This window comes from Ovis aries, chromosome 7 (genome assembly GCF_016772045.2).
Source record: "Ovis aries strain OAR_USU_Benz2616 breed Rambouillet chromosome 7, ARS-UI_Ramb_v3.0, whole genome shotgun sequence".
In the NCBI taxonomy this organism is placed as follows: domain Eukaryota; kingdom Metazoa; phylum Chordata; class Mammalia; order Artiodactyla; family Bovidae; genus Ovis; species Ovis aries.
Genome location: NC_056060.1, coordinates 45,078,019 through 45,097,036, shown reverse-complemented (window position 1 = coordinate 45,097,036; position 19,018 = coordinate 45,078,019). Strand labels below are relative to the sequence as shown.

The 19,018-nt window shown below is 38.3% G+C and overlaps 1 protein-coding gene and 1 non-coding gene across 2 annotated transcripts; both read right to left on the bottom strand.

Moving 5' to 3' along the window:
• Window positions 1–3,955: 3,955 nt before the first annotated feature.
• On the bottom strand, window positions 3,956–4,028 carry TRNAE-CUC (transfer RNA glutamic acid (anticodon CUC)). Its single transcript has one exon. It is a non-coding gene; the product is annotated as a tRNA-Glu (tRNA).
• A 9,888-nt stretch (window positions 4,029–13,916) lies between these two features.
• On the bottom strand, window positions 13,917–17,384 carry RPS27L (ribosomal protein S27 like). Its single transcript, XM_004010547.4, has 4 exons — window positions 17,289–17,384; window positions 16,281–16,389; window positions 15,213–15,323; window positions 13,917–14,117 (listed from the first exon to the last, which is right to left on the bottom strand). The coding sequence occupies exons 1-4, from the start codon at window positions 17,292–17,294 to the stop codon at window positions 14,089–14,091; spliced, it is 255 nt and encodes an 84-aa protein (XP_004010596.1). The 5' UTR covers window positions 17,295–17,384; the 3' UTR covers window positions 13,917–14,088.
• Window positions 17,385–19,018: the final 1,634 nt, after the last annotated feature.

The window sequence follows — 19,018 nt, the reverse complement described above, 5'->3', positions numbered from 1 at the left end:
AGCAGATGGTACTTCCCTTGTGGTCCAGTGGCTAAGATTCCATGCTCCCAGTGCAGGAGATCCAGGTTCAATCCCTGGTCAGGGAAATAGATCCCACATGCTGCAACTAAAGATCCTGCATGCCACAACCAAGACCTGCCACAACCAAATAAATATACATGTTTTAAAAAGAAAAAAATGACAGCAGAAACAAGATTGTGAGAAATGGTATATTAGTTCTCTATTGCAGCTTAAAAGAACACACATTTATTATCCCATGGTTTCTGAAGCTCAAGAATTCAGGAGTAGCTTGACTGGATGGATCTGGCACCAGAGTCTCTAATGAGGGTGCAGACAATATGTTGTAGTTATCTAAAGGCTTTTCTGGTCCCAGAGGAAATGTTTCCCAAATGCTCATTCACTCACAGTTTAAGATTTGTGAACTAAAGATGTTATTTGCTCCCCAGCCAGACACAGGTTGGTAGCTGCTTGATTAGTGTTCAGGGCCTAAGAATAGTTCTTGGCTCTTGGCTGTGTTCTCTAAACTCTTGGCTCTGCCCTCTGAATTACTTTTTTCATGAAAGGCAACATGTGTTTGCATCCAAGTGGCTTTCTCAGCCTGCTTTCATTTTTGGCCACACCAAGTCACATGTGGAATCTTAGCTCCTGACCAGGGATCCAACCCATGCCCCCCTGCAGAGGAAGCAGAGATTCTTAACTACTGGACCACCAGGGAAGTCCTACAACCTGCTTTCCTACTTGTACAAGTTTGAGGGTCCAAAGGCCTCTTTTATATTCTCCTTTCCATCTAACTTAACAGTTTTCCTCCCTTACAAATCTCACTGGGATTCATGCTAATAAACATATGCCAAATCTCTTCAAACTAGACCCCTCTCTAACTTGGGATTCTGCTAAGACAATTGGAGGAAACACTGTTAAGCTTCTATTAAGACTTAGTGTTAAAATAGCTCTCAAGATACCATCTTGCTTCTTTCCACAGTCATAAAGGATTTTATATATCATACCCTCAATTTCATCTTTAGACTGTTTTTTGTTTTGTTTTCTGGAAGTCCCCTAAATTTTATCTTTGCCTTGAAGCTATTTCTTAATTTTAGCATCTTTTGTCATTTGGAGAGTCTGGGAAATTTCTAAACCATCAGTTATTGATGCATTTTTTTGTTTAGTAGCCTTTCCTTTAGCTTGTCTCTCTCCAGCTTTGTAGTATGAGCAACAAGAAGAAGCCAAGAGTCAGTACTGGGTCTGGAAATCTCAGCTAGATTACTTAGTTCATTAGGCACATTTTCTACTTTCTGTGGTCTTGCAGGCAATAATGTTGCTAAACTTCCTGCTACTTCACAACAGTAATCCTCTTTCTTCCAATTTCCAGTAACATTTTCTTACTCTCCTTTAAGTCCACACCTGCAGCCTCCTCAGAGGCCATCATACTTCTAAACAGTTTCTTCAAGGCTCCTCAGGCATTCACTGACACTCTTTTCAAAATCCTTCCAACTTCTAATCACTGTTCTAAATTTACTCCCCCATTTTGGGTTTTTGTTATAGCTGCACTCTGCTTCCAGGTATCAAAATCTACAGTGTAAAAAAATAAGTATTTCAGATATAATTCACAATTCATATACCTTAAAAGTCAACCTTTAAAGTGTACAATTTAGTGTTTTTAGTATACTCACAAGATTGTGTGCCCATTCAATTCCAGAATGTCTTCACCCAAAAAAGGAATCTTAAACCCATTAACATTTGCTGTGCATTCCTCTCTACTCCCAGGCCCTGACAACCACCGATCCAATCTCTGTCTCTTTGGATTTACCTATTATGGGTATTTCGTATAAGTGGAATTATAATATGTGGTCTTCTGCGTCTGGCTTCTTTAATTGTAATGTGCATTAATTATCTATTGCTGCATAACAAACTACTATATCTCAAAAATTCTCTGTTTTGTAAGTTTGGGAGCATTTTAGCTGAGCAGTTCTAGCTCAGGGTCTCTCCTGTGGCTTCAGACAAGATGTCAGCAGGACTTTCAGTCACCTGAAGGCTAGAGTGAGACTAGAGGATCTAATTCCAAGATAGTTCAGCCATGTGGCTATCAGCAAGAAGCTTCTGTCACTTGCTAGCTTTTGGGAAGAGGTCTCAGTGGCTCACTACGTGGACTTCTCCATAGGTCTGCTTGACTGTCCTATGGCTTCCCTCAGATTGGGTGATTGAAGAGAGAAGGTAAAAGCCACAATGTCTTCTATAATCTAGCCTTGAAGGCCATACAGTAACAGTACTACCTATGCCAATTTCTCCTGATCACACAGACCAACCCTGATTCAGTGTGGGAGAGAGCTACACAAAGGCTGAATAAATACCAGAAGGTGAGGCTCATTGGTAGCCATCTTGGGAGACTGGCTGCATGGATGGCTTATTATAGTGTTGACATACAGGGAAATTTTGTTGTAACAGGCATAGATGATCAGTATTGGAGACTACACTGAATTTGGGGAAATTCAAAAAGCAATGGAAGTTTTTTTATTCTCAAATAAAAGAGGCCTGTTCTATAGTTCTGAACTCTCAGCCGTTTCTTCACTCTACTTTGATCCATAGAGGTAAGTAGATGGATATTTCTGAGAGGTCAAAATACAGACAGCAACTCCCTACAACAGATCCATTTCATCTCCTTATTTCTTTCTGGCTTCTGACTTCTAGGTCTTCTATTCATATTTGTCAAATTTTTCAACCCATACTTCTTTGATAAATAGAAAATGCCTTCCTTTAATGTTATTCTTTAAATTTTAAACATTAATTATTGTGACAAAAGGGAAATCAAATTAACAGCAATTTAAAAAAATATTTCTGATAAAAATATCATGTTTTGGGACTTCCTTGGTAGTCCAGTAGTTAAGAATCCACTTTTCAATGCAGGGGGTGTGACTTCAATCCCTTGTCTGGGAACTAAGATCACATATGCTGCACACTACAGACAAAAATTTTTTTTAATAATCATGTTTTCAGATTGATCATGTGATACCAATGTGAGCTTTGAACCTTAACACAGACCACAGAGCGAAATGCTTGGACCTGCCAAGGAGGTGACATTTACACAGGGAGAGGAGGAAAGCACATTGTCTGAGTGTTGGGGAGAAGTGCGATGTGACTGACTGTCCAAGGGAGCACAGCCACAAAGTGTGAAGATATCTGTGAAGTTGGTTAATGTGTACTGTGAACAGGGTACTTGGCTTTAGACTAGTTTTTCACTTTTTAGGATTCTTGTTAAGCTATGAGAAAGAGCTGGGGATTTCCTCAAAGTGAATCAATGTACAAACGTCAGGGGTTCACTGACCCCACATTAAGAATTCCTATTGACCATAATAACTTATTTTCTTACCTAATGCTCTGATAAATGCTAGAGAGAAATGTTAGAAATGCTTTGATAAATTTCCGCATCTCCCAAAGTGGTAATTGTGGTGTGGCTGATCCTTTCGGGAAAAGAACTCAGGAGAATTTGACACAAGTTGCTTGCATTTTTTTTTTTTTTCCTGAAATTTACAACTTGTCAAGGTGGTTATTGGCTACAAACAATTTGCTTTACCTTCCTGTGGTAGAATAAAAAATTTCAAAATTCTGCTCCAGATTTGATAGTTGAGGTCCTGGAAATATGTCTTTGTAGTTTTTATAGAAAAAATGTAAATCTTCATTTAGATGGGTTAGAGTTTATTATTGTATTTTATTAAGAAAGAAGTTACTTTTATAGAATAATAACCTCTCCTTGTAACCTTTAGGATTTTACAGATACATTTTCACAACTATAGGCATAAAGAATTATATTGTTATTTGCTATTGATTCAGGTTCAAATAGTCTTGAGTTCTATCCTTCAGTTCAGTTCAGTTGCTCAGTCGTGTCCGACTCTTTGCAACCCCATGAATCGCTACTTGATATTTTGTTTTGCTTTGGCTGTGCCATGAGGCTTTTGGATCTCAGTTCCCCAACCAGGGATTGAACCTGGGCCCTTGGCAGTGAGAGCACAGAGTCCTAACCACTGGACCACCAGGGAGTTCCCCTGATCTTTTATTTTTCTGGGGAAAGAAAATACTAGAAAGCATAAAAGTTTCACATTGCAAATACCCATGTAATCCCAATAACCAGAATTTAAAATGCTATCATTTAGTCAACTTTTCTTCATTTAAAAATAATAATGAGTAGAACTTAATAGATAAAACTGAAGACCCCTAGAACCATCACCCAAAGCCCCACTACTTTTGCCCTGCAGGGACCTGCTGTCAGTTGATATATATTCATCCACTCCCTTGTTTAATACTTTCACAGCCAAGTATATACATATATACTATGTGTATACTATGTATCAGTTCAGTTCAGTTCCCAGCACTCAGGGCCTCCCTATCCATCACCAACTCTCGGAATTCACTCAAACTTACATCCATCAAGTTGGTGATGCCATCCAGCCATCTCATCCTCTGTTGTCCCCTTCTCCTCCTGCCCCCAATCCCTCCCAGCATCAGTCTTTTCCAGTGAGTCAACTCTTCGCATGAGGTGGCCAAAGTACTGGAGTTTCAGCTTTAGCATCATTCCTTCCAAAGAAATCCCAGGGCTAATCTTCAGAATGGACTGGTTGGATCTCCTTGCAGTCCAAGGGACTCTCAAGAGTCTTCTCCAACACTACAGTTCAAAAGCATCAATTCTTCGGCACTCAGCCTTCTTCACAGTACAACTCTCACATCCATACATGACCACAGGAAAAACCATGGCCTTGACTAGACAGACCTTAGTCGGCAAAGTGATGTCTCTGCTTTTGAATATGCTATCTAGGTTGGTCATAACTTTCCTTCCAAGGAGTAAGAGTCTTTTAATTTCATGGCTGCAGTCACCATCTGCAGTGATTTTTAAGCCCCCCAAAATAAAGTCTGACACTGTTTCCCCATCTATTTCCCATGAAGTGATGGGACCAGATGCCATGATCTTAGTTTTCTGAATGTTGAGCTTTAAGCCAACTTTTTCACTCTCCACTTTCATTTTCATCAAGAGGCTTTTTAGTTCCTCTTCACTTTCTGCCATAAAGGTGGTGTCATCTGCATATCTGAGGTTATTGATATTTCTCCCGGCAATCTTGATTCCAGCTTGTGTTTCTTCCAGTCCCTCGTTTCTCATGATGTACTCTGCATATAAGTTAAATAAGCAGGGTGACAGTATACAGCCTTGACGTACTCCTTTTCCTATTTGAAACCAGTCTGTTGTTCCACGTCCAGTTCGAATTGTTGCTTTCTGACCTGCATACAGATTTCTCAAGAGGCAGGTCAGGTGGTCTGGTATTCCCATCTCTTTCAGAATTTTCCACAGTTTGTTGTGATCCACACAGTCAAAGGCTTTGGCATAGTCAATAAGGCAGAAATAGATGTTTTTCTGGAACTCTCTTGCTTTTTCCATGATCCAGCATGTGTATACTATTGTGCTATTTGTATAAATGTAACTAAAACATTTTCTACATTCCCTTTTTAAATTTAACATTTTTTGTGATCTGCTCCAATTGATAAATATAAATCCAGTTTAACTGCTATAAAGTATGATATTGTATGACTATATCACATTATATGGGCTTCCCTGGTGGCTCAGCAGTAAAGAATCTGCCTGCCAATGCAGGAGATGTAAGAGACACAGGTTTAATCCATGGTTCAGGAATATCCCTTGGAGAAAGAAATGGCAACCCACTCTAGTATTCTTGCTTGGGAAATCCCATGGACAGAGGAGCCTGGTGGGCTATAATCCATTAGGGTCGCAGAGTTGGACACAACTTAGTGACTAACAACAACAACATAATCACATTATACTCTCCATTTTTTAACAGATTTTTTTCTTTTACTATTATATACAGAGCTGTAAGGAACATCCCTTTCTTCGAGTTGAACCATATGAAATTGTTATTTTTCCAGATCAGAAGATGCTTGAATGTAGACAATTTAATGTAGCTGAACCTAATTCTGTTGTATGTATGCCAACACTGACTTTATTTTTTGACTGAGCAATGGATAGGAAATGATACCTGATTATTTTTACTTGCATTTACCTACTGTTAGTGAAGTTAAACCTATTTTCACGCATTCATTGGCCACCTGGATTTCCTCTAAATTTCCTACCTATGTTTGTGCCCATCCAGAATAGGGGAAATGAATAAAGCATTTCTTTAAAAATTGATTGTGGACATGTTCATGGAGTTGGAGAATGAATAGGCTTGATAAGTACTGGAGTTCTCCCAAAATGTAGTAAAATTTTTAATAGCCACAAATTCCTCCCATTCCATTTTGCATGCTCCTTTGCAATGTGATTTTGCCTCTCTTCTCAGCCAAAGGTGGTGTCTGTTTCTCCACTTCCTTGAACCTGGGCTGGCCTTGTGACTCGCTTTGACCTGTGGAATATTGCATAAGTTCCAGAGCTTAGGCTTCAAGAGGTCTTCAAACCTTCCATCTTTACCCTCTGAGAACTCTGCCTCCAAGACTGTCATGTAAGAAAACCAGACTAGCTTACCACATACCTCAGCTGACAGCCAGCACCAGACATGTGACTGAAGTCGTCTTGGACCTTCCAGTCCAGTTGAGCCTCCAGATGAAGGCAGCCACATGATGAGCCAAGGTAAGATCAACCCACAGAATCATGAAAAAGAATGTCGTCATTATTTTAAGCCACTAAATTTTGGGGTGGCTTGGTTTGCAGCAGTAGTTAACACAGCTATGCTCAAGTGTGGTAATGAGGTGGGTAAATAATTTGAAAGAAAAAATAGAACTTGAAAGTTCTTGATTTTGAATAGACAGGATCCTTTTTTCTTTAAAAGAATACTATTAGCAGAGTGCTCATTATGTGTCAGGCATTGTGCTAAGAACTTTATATATGTTAACTCATTTTATCTTCAAACAACCCCATTAAGTAGAAAGTATTATAGATATTTTGCCCAAAGTCACATAACAATTAACCATTAGAACTCATATCAAATCCAGGCTTGTCTGACTCAAAAGGCTGTTCTAAAATTATCTTGTCTTCCCGTTAAAAAAAAACTCTAAAATTTACAGGCCCAATAAAAGGACATTCGGTAGCATGCAACTTTATAGGTGAAATATTTAGTTTTAAAAAATTGTCATATAAATTGAATAAAAATATATTGGGATTTTAAATAGTAAATCTGGCTTCAAATAAAGAACATACACAACTTATTATTATGCAAATTAAAGACAAAAATGGCACAGTAGAGTCATACTTTTAAACACCACCTCTATATAAAATGTGAAATGAGAAAATGAAAAAGATACTCATGGACTTAAGAATACAACAACAGAACAGTGAGCAGGGCTGAAACTGGTGTCTCCTGAGCTCTGGGTGCAGATGGCAGTGGCAGCTCCAATATGTTCCTGTAGAATAATCAAAACTAACCTGCTTCCCTAAGAGAAATTCAAATTGAGAATTTTTCCTATGTTGTTCTCTTATCAAGAGAGAGACTCTTAAGAGTCTTAACCACTGGGGCACAGGGGAATTCCTAGTCTTCAAGCCATTTTGAGTTTATTTTTGTGTGTTCCAGCTTCATTGATTCACACACAGTTGTCCAGCTTTCACACCACCACTTGCTGAAGAGACTGTCATTTCTCCATTATATATTTTTGCCTCTTTTATCAAAGATTAATTGGCCATTGGTGTGGGTTTATTTCTGAGTGCCTTATTCTGTTTCATCGATCTATGTCTGTTTTTGTCCCAATACCATGCTGCTTTGATTATTGTAGTTTTGTAGTATTATCTAAAGGATGGGAGCAGTATACCTTCAACTTTGTTCTTTTTCCTCAGGGATTGCTTTGGCAATTCTCTGTCTTTTATGGTTCCATATAAATTTTAGGATTATTTTTTCCAATTCTGTGGAAAATGTCATCAGTTATTTTATAGGGCTTGCATTAAATCTGTAGATTGCTTTGGGTAGTATAGCCATTTTAACAATATTAGTTCTTCCAATTCAAAAGTAGGGGGTTTCTTTCCATTTCTTTAAATCATTTTCAGTTTTCTTTATCAATTTGTTATATAGCTCTCAGCATATAAGTCTTTCACCTGCTTGGTCACGATTATTCCTACATTTTTTAAAAAGTGATTTTTTTAAACTTTCCCTAATATTTCACTGTTCATGTAAAGAAATGCAATAGATTTCTGTATATTAATCTTGTATCTTGGTATACCTTGATGGCCTCATTTATCAGTTCTAATGGTTTCTGTGTGGCGTCTCTAGGGTTTTCTATATATAGCATTATGTCATCTGCATATTTTATCTCTTCCAACTTGATACATTTTATTTTTTTGTCTGATTGCTATGGTTGGGACTTCCAATATTATGTTGAATAGAAGTGGTAAGAGTGGGCGTCCTTATCTTATTCCAGACTTTAGTGGGAGGACTTTCAGCATTTCACCATTGAGTATTATGTTGGCTGTGGGTTCATCATAAATAGCTTTTATTATGTTGAGATATGTTCCCTCTATACCCACTTTAGTAAGTTTTTAATCATAAGTAGATTTTGAATCTTATCAGATGCTTTTTCTGCATCTATTGAGATGATGTAGTTTTTGTCTTTTCTTTTGTTGATGTGGTTTATCACATTGGTTGTGTATGTTGAACCATCTCTGTGACCCTAGGATGAATCCAACTTGATCATGGTACATGATCTTTTTTATGTGTTGTTGGATTCGATTTACTAATATTTTGTTGAGAATTTTTGCATCTACATTAATCAACAGTATTGACCTATGATCTTTTTTCGTACTGTCTTTGTTCTGATTTTGGTATCAGCGCAGTAGTGGCTTCACAGAATGATTTTAGGAATGTTCCCTCCTCTTAAATCCTTTGGAAGAGTTTGAGAAGGATTGGTTTAAGTTCTTTTCATGTTTGGTAGAATTCCTCAGTGAAGCCATCTGGTCCTGGACTGTTTTTTTGCAGGGAATTTTTATTATTATTACTATAGACAGAATCTCAATTTTCAAATCTGGATAGAATTTTTCAACTTTGTATTCTATGACAGGTAGAATAATGGCCCCTAAAATGTCCACATCCTTATCTCCAGAATATGTGAATGTTACCTTACATAGCAAAAGAAATTTTGCAGGTGTAATTAAATCAAGGATCCTGAAATAGGTAGATTATCCTGGATTATCCAGGTGAATGCAGTGTAATCACAAAGGTCTTTATAAGAGGAAGGTGGGAGGTTAGAGTCAGAGATGTGATGACAGAAGTAAAGGATGGAGTAATCTGGGGCCGGTAACCAACAAATACAGGTAGCCTCTAGAAACTGGAAAAGACCAGGAAACAGATCCTCCCTCTAAAGCCTCCAGAAGAAACATACACCTTGATCTTAGGTTCAAGAGATCCATTTTGGACTTCTGATCTCCAAAACTGTAAGATAATAAATTCATGTGTTTGTTTTTTTTAAGCCACCAAGTTTGTTGTAGTTTGTTACAGCATCAGTAGGAAACTATATTCCTACTATTTTTAACCAAAGTTCTAATATGAAAAATTTGTTATTGTTGTTTTAAAAAAAAGAGAGAGAGAATGAACCCTAGGAAGATAGTATCTTATTCTGGCTTCTTTCCACTTCTAAACTCATCAGTAATCTAGATATACAAATTAGAGTGTGTTAGTCACTCAAGTTGTGTCTGACTTTTTGCAACCCATAGACTGTAGCCTTCCAGGCTCCTTTGTCCATGGAATTCTCCAAGCAAGAATACTGGAGTGGGTTGCCATTCCCTTCTCCAGGGAATCTTCTCAACCCAGAGACTGAACCCAGGTATCCTGCATTGCAAATATATTCTCTACCATCTCTGAGCTACCAGGGAAGCCCACAAATTAGAGTAGCAATGATAAATAACCTTACAATCACCAAAGTGGCAAAAAAAAAAAAAAAAAAAGAGGGTTCCATTTATTTATGGAAGATGGGGAAGGGGGAAAATACTCTCATATATTGCTGATAAAAAGCAGTCTGACATCACTTGATTAAAAATATATTTGTCTTTCTAACCAGCAGTCTTACTCCTATAAATCTAACCCACAGAAATCAGTGCTATTATTAAGGAATACTTAAATATATTTATGGCATTGATTATAGTGGGAAAAAACTAGAAACAAATTGCCCACCAATAGGATAATACTGAATAAATTATGGTACTTCCACACCATGGACTGTTGTGCAGTCATTAAAAAGAATTAGAGAATGAAGTTGGATCCCTGCTTCCCTTTCCCATATGCAGAATTCATTCAAAGCAGATCAAACCTAAATGTAAGAATGAAGACTATAAATCTCTTAAAAGAAAACAGGCATGAATCTCTGTGACCTAGGAATAGGGAATAATTCCTTAGATATGGCACCAAAAGCACAAGAAACAAACAAAAATTAGATTAATTAGACTTCATATAAATTAAAAATGTTTGTGTTTCTAAGGACAAAAGATGAAGAGACAAGCTACAGAATGGGAGAAAATATTTGCAAACCATATATATAAGGGATTTGTATCTAAAATATGTAAGAACTCTTACAACTCAAAAATAAAAAGGCAACCCAGTTAACAATGGATGAAGGATCTGAATAGACATTTCTCCAAAGATATACAAATAGCCAATAAGGACATTTAAATATAGTCAACATCATTAGTCATCAAGGAAAGTGAAGTCGCTCAGTCGTGTCCGACTCTTTGCGACCCGTGGATTGTAGCCCACCAAGCTCCTCCGTCCATGGGATTCTCCAGGCAAGAATACTGGAGTGGGTTGCTATTTCCTTCTCCAGATCTTCCCAACCCAGGGATCGAACCCAGGTCTCCCACATTGCAGGCAGACGCTTTAACCTCTGCACCACGAGGGAAGCTTCTAGTCATCAAGGAAATGCACATTAAAATCCTAATGAGGTAACTCTTCACAAACACTGAGATGGCTATAATTAAAAAACAAACAAAAACAGACAAGGATGTAGAGAAATTGGAACCTTTGTGCTTTGTTGCTAGTAGGAATAAAAGGGTGCAGGCACTTTGGAAAACAGGCAATTCCTCAAAAAGCTAAACAATTACCATCCGATTTAGCAATTCTACTTCTAGGTATATATATCTGAGAGAATTTAAAATATGTCTACACAAAAACTTGTATACATAAATTCATAGCAGCATTATTCATAGCCAAAAAGTGAATAAAACATAAATGTCCATTGACTGATTAATGGGTAAACATGTATATTCTTACAACATAATATTATTCAGTCAAAAAGGGAATGAAGTACTGATACATGGATGAATGGCCATGATATATATTTATGTTAATGAAAGCCTGACACAAAAGGCCATGTATTCTATAATTCCATTTATATAAAATGTCCAGACAGCAAATCCAAGGAGATAGAAAATATATTAGCGGTTGCCAGGTTCTGGGAGGAGGAAGCAATGAGGAGTGAATGCTAATGAGTATGGAGTTTCTTTTTCTCATAATGAAAACTGCCTGAAATTATTAGATATTAGCAGTGGTTGAACAACATTGTGAATAAAAACCACTGAAATTTATATTGTAAAGTGTTGAGTTTTACGGTATACATTATATCTGAAACAAAACAAAAATTAAACTTTATCAGATGACTTACAGAGGCAACCAGATAAGAAACCATTTATCTGATCAGATCAGAAGCCAAGAATTTAATTTTTAGTTATTTTTACGTATTTTAGGTTTTTTTTCTAATTTATGGGATAGGTTAACCTCTCCTTACATTAAAAAACAAAGACGATGGTTAAGACTCTGCACTTCCATTGCAGGTGGCATGGCATTCCATCCCTGGTCAGGGAAACCAAGGTTCCACATGCCCTGTGGCAAGGCCAAAAAAAAATGAGGACAGTATAAATGATAGTATTGAAGAAAAACAGTAAATAATGTTTGGAAAACGTATTATTTAAGTTTGGAAAAGTCTAAATGTTCTCCTCTGAGCATTTTTCAAATCAAGTAATACTGTTTAATAATGAAATAAAACTTAATATACCATTCAGTTCCCAGTGCCAAATATCTCTTTAAATTAACTCTTAGATAGGTTCTTTAAAGTACCATACTTTCTTTTGATGCTATTTCCAAGAAAATTTGCAAGAATTTGCTTTTTGGAGAAGGTAATGGCACCCCACTCCAGTACTCTTGCCTGGAAAATCCCATGGACGGAGGAGCCTGGTGGGCTGCAGTCCATGGGGTCGCTAAGAGTTGGACACGACTGAGCAACTTCATTTTCACTTTTCACTTTCATGCATTGGAGAAGGAAATGGCAACCCACTCCAGTGTTCTTGCCTGGAGAATCCCAGGGACGGGGGAGCCTGGTAGGCTGCCGTCTATGGGGTCGCACAGAGTTGGATACTACTGAAGTGACTTAGCAGCAGCAGCTCCCTGTTTATCACAGGTTTTGCCAAAATTCCTAAACTGTGCAAGCTGAGGTGCCTTGGAGCAAACATTGACACCTGCCCTCTTTTGGAGACCACACAAACGTCGAGTTCCAGGTAATTATGATACATTTAGATAGCACATTTCCTTTGGTGATACATCTTTGTGAAGCTGGGTTTTGGGTCATTGCTGTAATAAAAATCTAATACTATGCAAAAATCAATGTGGAAAAAATGAAGATGGCAGTGTCCAATGTGATCCAAATTTTGAAAAATATTGAATACCCAGAAGGCACACTCATTTTATTAGCAGGTCATTTAAGAACGAAGCAAAAATTATCACTTTGGTTCTAATTTACATGTAGTTTTTTTACTTTAGTACAAACTGCTATAATCTAACTACTTAATAAATTTAACCATTAGCTATTTCTTTTGGCCAGGGGACTCCATGAAAAAAATTACTGCAACTAAAGAGGCTATATACCAAGAAAGTTTGGGAAGCCCTGAGTTATCTGCTTCTCATACAATACACCCCAAACTTTCCACAGTTCTTCAGTTCTCACGCAACATTCCTCTGATATAACAATCAGTATTGTTAATGGATCAGTCTCTCGGATTAGGGGTGTATGTATAGGAACACCTCGTGGTAGAAAGTACCTGGCTTAAAGATAAAAGGTAAACAGAAGCAGTTATCTTCCCAGTCTAACGGGAAGTCATATAAGGGCTAGAAAGGGAGAGATATACTCTACTTCCTAAGTCCCAAGGGTCACTTTATAAACCATAAAAATGACAATGAAACTACAGAGCCACTTAACATATTTTGCAGTCACCAGTGCTCACCTGTCTGGACCAGAGAACGTAGTACCATCTACTGCCCCCTGCCAGGACATCCTGGAAAAATCACAATACTCTTGATTCCTCCTCTCAAATTTTCTACCCCTGAAGAGCTTTCTATTAAGTAACTCAGATGCCAGGTACAGTTACTATACTAAATTATGCAGTATGTTATGGGCACATAAATCCAAGGCATTACATTGTGATTGTTACTGCATTAAATATGTACTTCTATACATGTTTCCATAGTTACAAAACCAAACTACATTTAGAATTAATAAATAATGAGCTTTCCATTTGTAAGCTTCCCTCGTGGCTCAGATGGTAAACAATCTGCCTGCAATGCCAGACACCTGGGTTTCATCCCTGGATTGGGAAAATCCCCTGGAGGAGGGCATGGCAAACCACTCTAGTATTCCTGCCTGGAGAATTGCCATGGACAGAGGAGCCTGGTGGGCTACAGTCCATGCGGTCAAAAAGAGTTGGACAAGACTGAGCAACTAAGCACAGCACAGCACAACCCCTTCAGAGTAATTTGAAAAATGACCTAAAATAAATATTGAGTTTCTATTCCTGAAGTGAGACACAAACTAATCAGAATATGCTTTTAAAAATGTTTAAACCAAACTCACATACACAGTATATATAAATGTATAGCATATTAACACATACTTTAAAAAAAGCAAAGAAGTAATTTGCCCATAATCAAAACTTTATTGAAAAACTGACACCAAAATAGGAGAGTGCTGCTGTATACCTTACAAAATTAAATGTAATTACATTATCTTGGTAGATTAACTGGAATTACTGAACTGATAAGGCTTTCTGCGATAGAACACAAATTTAAGAAGTTGTGTGGATCATTAGTGTTGCTTCCTTCTAAATGAACAGCCTGCAAAAGAATCACAAGAGCATATTAAACACAAGTCTGTTCTATCTCTGGTATAGAGTTTTAAGGATAAAAAGTACTTTTTACATAAAAACTTAGCTTTTAGAAATTTTAGATTAAATACTCATTAAGTCCTCTCAAATGTTATAATGAAATTCATTTAAGACCACGAGTTAAAACTTTAATGCAAGCTGTCAGAAGATGCAAACTTAATTTTTAAGAACTATTCTGAATTCTTTTCTCCATAAAATAATTTTTGTTAGAGTTCATCTCAGATCTTTTAGGAAAACTCTGGTACATATGTACCCTTTTAATCATGTCAGCATGTGGGCACAAATTCTAAGATCATGGCACGGTATGCAGGTTTTGGCAATCTTGCAAGTACATTTTTAAGCAGAATACTGCACTTAAATATTGTGCTGACTTCAAAGTTAGACCTCACCAGGTCATACTAACTAGATCTTGGATTTGTTACCAATTCACTTATAACTCTTCCAGTGAGAATAACATGGAATTTACCATGTTACCAAAAATGTCACAGGCCAATTTTAAATATCATTATTGAATTGTAAATCTCTAAGTACTACTATGGAAAATTATATACATATGTATTATTTCTTCTCACTGCAGAAAAGTGAAAGAATTAAAAATGCGACTGTCTTAATCATGAGTTGCTCATAGAAATCAAACCTCTAACATATTAAATATAGTTATCTGTTGCTTAGCTAGCAATGATAAAAACTATCTTAAATCATATGTACCAAATACATAGGAGACAAAATATTTACATGTATTTATTCTTTTACTCTATTCTGATTTATGTCTAATATTCCAAGTTAAGCAAATTGACTAAATATAATACAACAAAATTAGATGTTCTAAACTAAGACAAATAACAGATTATGGAATTCTTTGCAAGGTCAAGAGTACAAACTTATCTAATTTAAAAGGGCACTCTTTACTAAAAAGAGCACACAATGAAAGATAAAAATTATTTTGGTAATTATGCATCTATGATTTCTTTTAAACTGATTTTTGTAAAAAGACTCTAAAATCATAAAATCTCATCACTGGGTTAGAAAATGCCAAATGATTTACCTTCTGTGAGTCTGGCCTTTCCTCCTGTTGGCTGGCACAGCACTGTTGAACAGCCTACACAAAGCACTACTGTCTGAGCATGGCTGAAAACCGTGGTAATCTTGTAGCAACCTAAAAAAGGGCAGTGTTAGAAGTGAAAAGCAGAAGAAAACACAGCACCTGTTGAATGTATTTCTAGTAGAGACCTTGTAAAAGATTAGGAACTTCAGTGCTGTGCAAACCACATCGGTAACAAACTTTTCTAGTAGCCACGTTAAAAACAAGTGGTTTTTTTAAAGATGAAATTAATAATATAATCTATGGAAGTCTGTATTTCCAAAATAATATCACTGCAACGTGTAATCAAAGCCTTTTTTTCCCTATATCTTCAAAATCTGGTGTGTATTTCACACTTTAATGATACAGCATGAAACAAGAAAAAAAGATTCAGCCTAGTGACTACAGTTAATAATACCATACTGAATATTTGAAAGTTACTACTAAAAGAGTATATCTGAAAAGTTATCACAAGAAAAAATACTATAACTATGTATGGTGATGGGTATTAATTAGACTTACTGTGATCATTTCCCAGTATATACAAATATGGAATCATGACATCATACACTTGAAACTATAATGTTTTATGTCAGTTATACCTCAAGAAAAAAAAGAATGAAAAAGAATTTTTCCATTCTGACTAGCCACATGTCAAGTGCTCGCTAGCTACATATGCCTAATGGCCACCATACTGGATCCCACAGCTTTACAATGAAGAATCAATATACTTTTCATTGAACCATGAAAAAGAAAACTTACCATCTGAGCAAGCTTAAAGACTTAATAAGTTCTATGCCATGTCCCTTGTGGAAGTCCCATCTTCACAAACCCCTACCCAAATGTTTCTGAAGTGGTTTATTATGAAAATAACCCTATGACATTCCAATTCTGTAATCCCACTTCTACTCCAACAGAGGTTCCTAATATCTAAATGTACACAACAGACTATGAGCAGTCCTTATAGAAATTCTATAAGTAGTCCTTTAGAGAAATTTTCCTTAGGAAAGGAATTAAAATTTGAAATTTCACCTGGACATTTTACATCCATGAAGTAAGAATTTGGACTTTGAACCAGCCGTTTCTTTTTATGTTTCTTCTTTTCCTCGTCCAAGGAAGGATGCAGTAAATCTCTAGCTAACTGAATAAAAAAGAAAAAAAAAACCAGTATGAGTACTAGAATGACACCACAACTCTGGCAGATTTAACCATATGTAAAATATACATGCAAAAATAGGAATAACAGTCATACTCAGCACAGACAACACTTTAGTTTTTGTTTTTTAAGCCTGTTAACTTTCATCAACACTTTTTATAATGCTTGCGTTCTCTTAAGTCCCAGTTAAGGGGCTTTACAATGATCCGGAAACAGATGGTAAGGTTAACTCCGTTCTTCGTAACTAATAACAGTCGCCAGAGAAAATAAAACTGTGGTGCTAATGATCCTGACCCTGGTGGACCCGCTGAGAAAAGAAATTGCTGAGGTAGACCCGGAGAATGTCAACAGCGAGGTGATTTCTGCCCCCTGGGTTCAACGTCTGATCTGACAAGAACTCAAGTGGCTGACGCTTGACTGTCCCTGATAGAGTTAATTTGTATGGCAACTTCGAAGACAGTTTTTAAAAAGGAAACAAGCATAAAAATCGCTTCCGAGAGGAGGCAGAGGGGGGCAAGAGCCACAAAAATAAAGGAAAGCAAGAAGACAGAAACGATCATAGCCTCGCGGGTGACCACCGAAACCCAGGGGGGCTGAGTAAGGTACGCAGGGAGCAGTCCCCTGCCAACCAGCAACTCCCGACTGCAGCCCAGGGCGGCGCCGGGCTTCCAGTTCCACGCCCTGGCAGGGCCCGGCTCGCCGCGCCGCCCGGGCAAGTCCCAACAAGTCCGCCACGCGCGAAAGAGCCTTGCCATCCGAGGCGCCGAGCGGCGTTCAGGGGAGTCCCGGGGCCCAGCGGAGCCATGGATCAAGCCTGTCCTCGGGGCCCCTCGGGCGACAGAGAAGGCCGACACAAACGCGAAGCTCGAAAGTAAACAACTCACAGGCATGTTGATCCTTTCGCAAGCCCAGCCCGTGCAGATCTCTAAGGCTACAACCCCAGCGAGCAGCACGCGACGAAGCGCGCGGCGTCAACTTCCGGGATAGAGGAGGCTAGGAGGAGCGAAGCGGCGGGCTCGTCCACTCTAGGCGCACCTCTCGGTGGTAGGGGGCTGGCTCAGGCCGGGATCCACGAGTGCTGGGAGAGGGGAGGTGCTGAAGCGCGCGCCCATCCCACACCGCAAAGCCCAGGATTCTAACGCGCTCCAGGGCTAGGGCCCCCGGCCTCAGGTCTCTGCTCTGGGCCCAGGAGTGCTTAGGGTCGAGCTCAGGCTGCTCACTCTCGTCTGGGAAGCCGCCTCGGGCTTCGGGAGCGGACCAGGGTGGGCATGCTGGGTCCTGTCAGCGGTCCCGCCGGCAAGACACACTCCGCTCTCCGCCACTCAGCTGGCAGGCACATGGGCGATGCCTATGTTCTTTTATGTATTAAAAAACAGTATTATTAATTAAAACCATTAACACGTGCCAGCGAGGTTATGAAAGAGGCTCCTTTACTTGTGCATCCGGCTCCAAATTACTGGTTATTAAGTTCTTTGTGGGGTGTGGCTGTGCTTTGGGTTTGCTTGGCCTTGAAAAAGTTCTGAAGAAGCACCTATTTGCTGCTTAGTTTACTGTGTGGCTCCTTCCTGTCCTCCGTGGGTCGCACTTTCCAGAGTGGACAGCTCGGACTTGAAAAAACAGCGAGTGTCACCGATGACCAGACTTGAAATATTTTTCATGAAGAGCACCATCCTGGAGATTGAGCGAGTGTTGTCAAAAGCTAAAAAATACTTGATCAGAAAATTGTCCTAGGTAGACGTTCTCGATCAGCTTTTATTTCTCTTTGAAAACATGATGCACGTGTAATGTCTATTTTGGAAAATGGAGAAAAGCAAAAGAAATTTAAAATCACCATCCAGAGATAAATATTGTTGATATTTTGACCTATATCCTCCCATTTACTTTTCACTTGCATGTAGGTTTATTTTGGGGTTTGGTTTTACATAATTGGTATCATCTTGTGCATGTTCTTTTATGAGAAGACGAATCCCCATACACACAACTTACTGTATAGTGAACGTCATTCCATGTTACTATATATTCTCCTACGTTATGACTTTCAATGGGCACATAGCATTCATCCTGTGAATATATAGCCTGTGTCATCCATACACTAAGATAGACATTAGGGTTGGTTTTTAAATGCTTAATATTTAAAATATTAATGTTAAATAGTTTCAGACAGATTCGTATATGGAATAATACAGTTGTGTATGCAGAATCACGACCCCAAAGACTTCTTAATCCCCAGGACCTGCGCTTATATGGCAGGTGGAATTAAGTTTGCTAATTATCTGGCTTTAAGCTAGGAAAATTATCCTGGATTGTCTGGGTAGACCTAGTGTCATAACAAGGGCCCTAAACATGGAAGAGAAAGAGAGAGAGGTGTGGTGATGAAAGAAGAGTCTGAGAGATGCCAAGTTGTTGGCTTTGAAGATGGAGTAAGAGGGTGGTGAGTGGAGGATTGTAGGTACCTCTAGGAGCTGGAAAAGGACTCTCCCCTAAGCCTTCCCTAGAATCAGCTAAATATTTGCCTAAGTTTTGTTTTAATTCTTTTGTTGTAGCCTTTATCTGTAAGTTTTTAATTAACCTGGGACTTTGTATGGGGGGTGGGGTAGGTGGCTGCATCACGCAG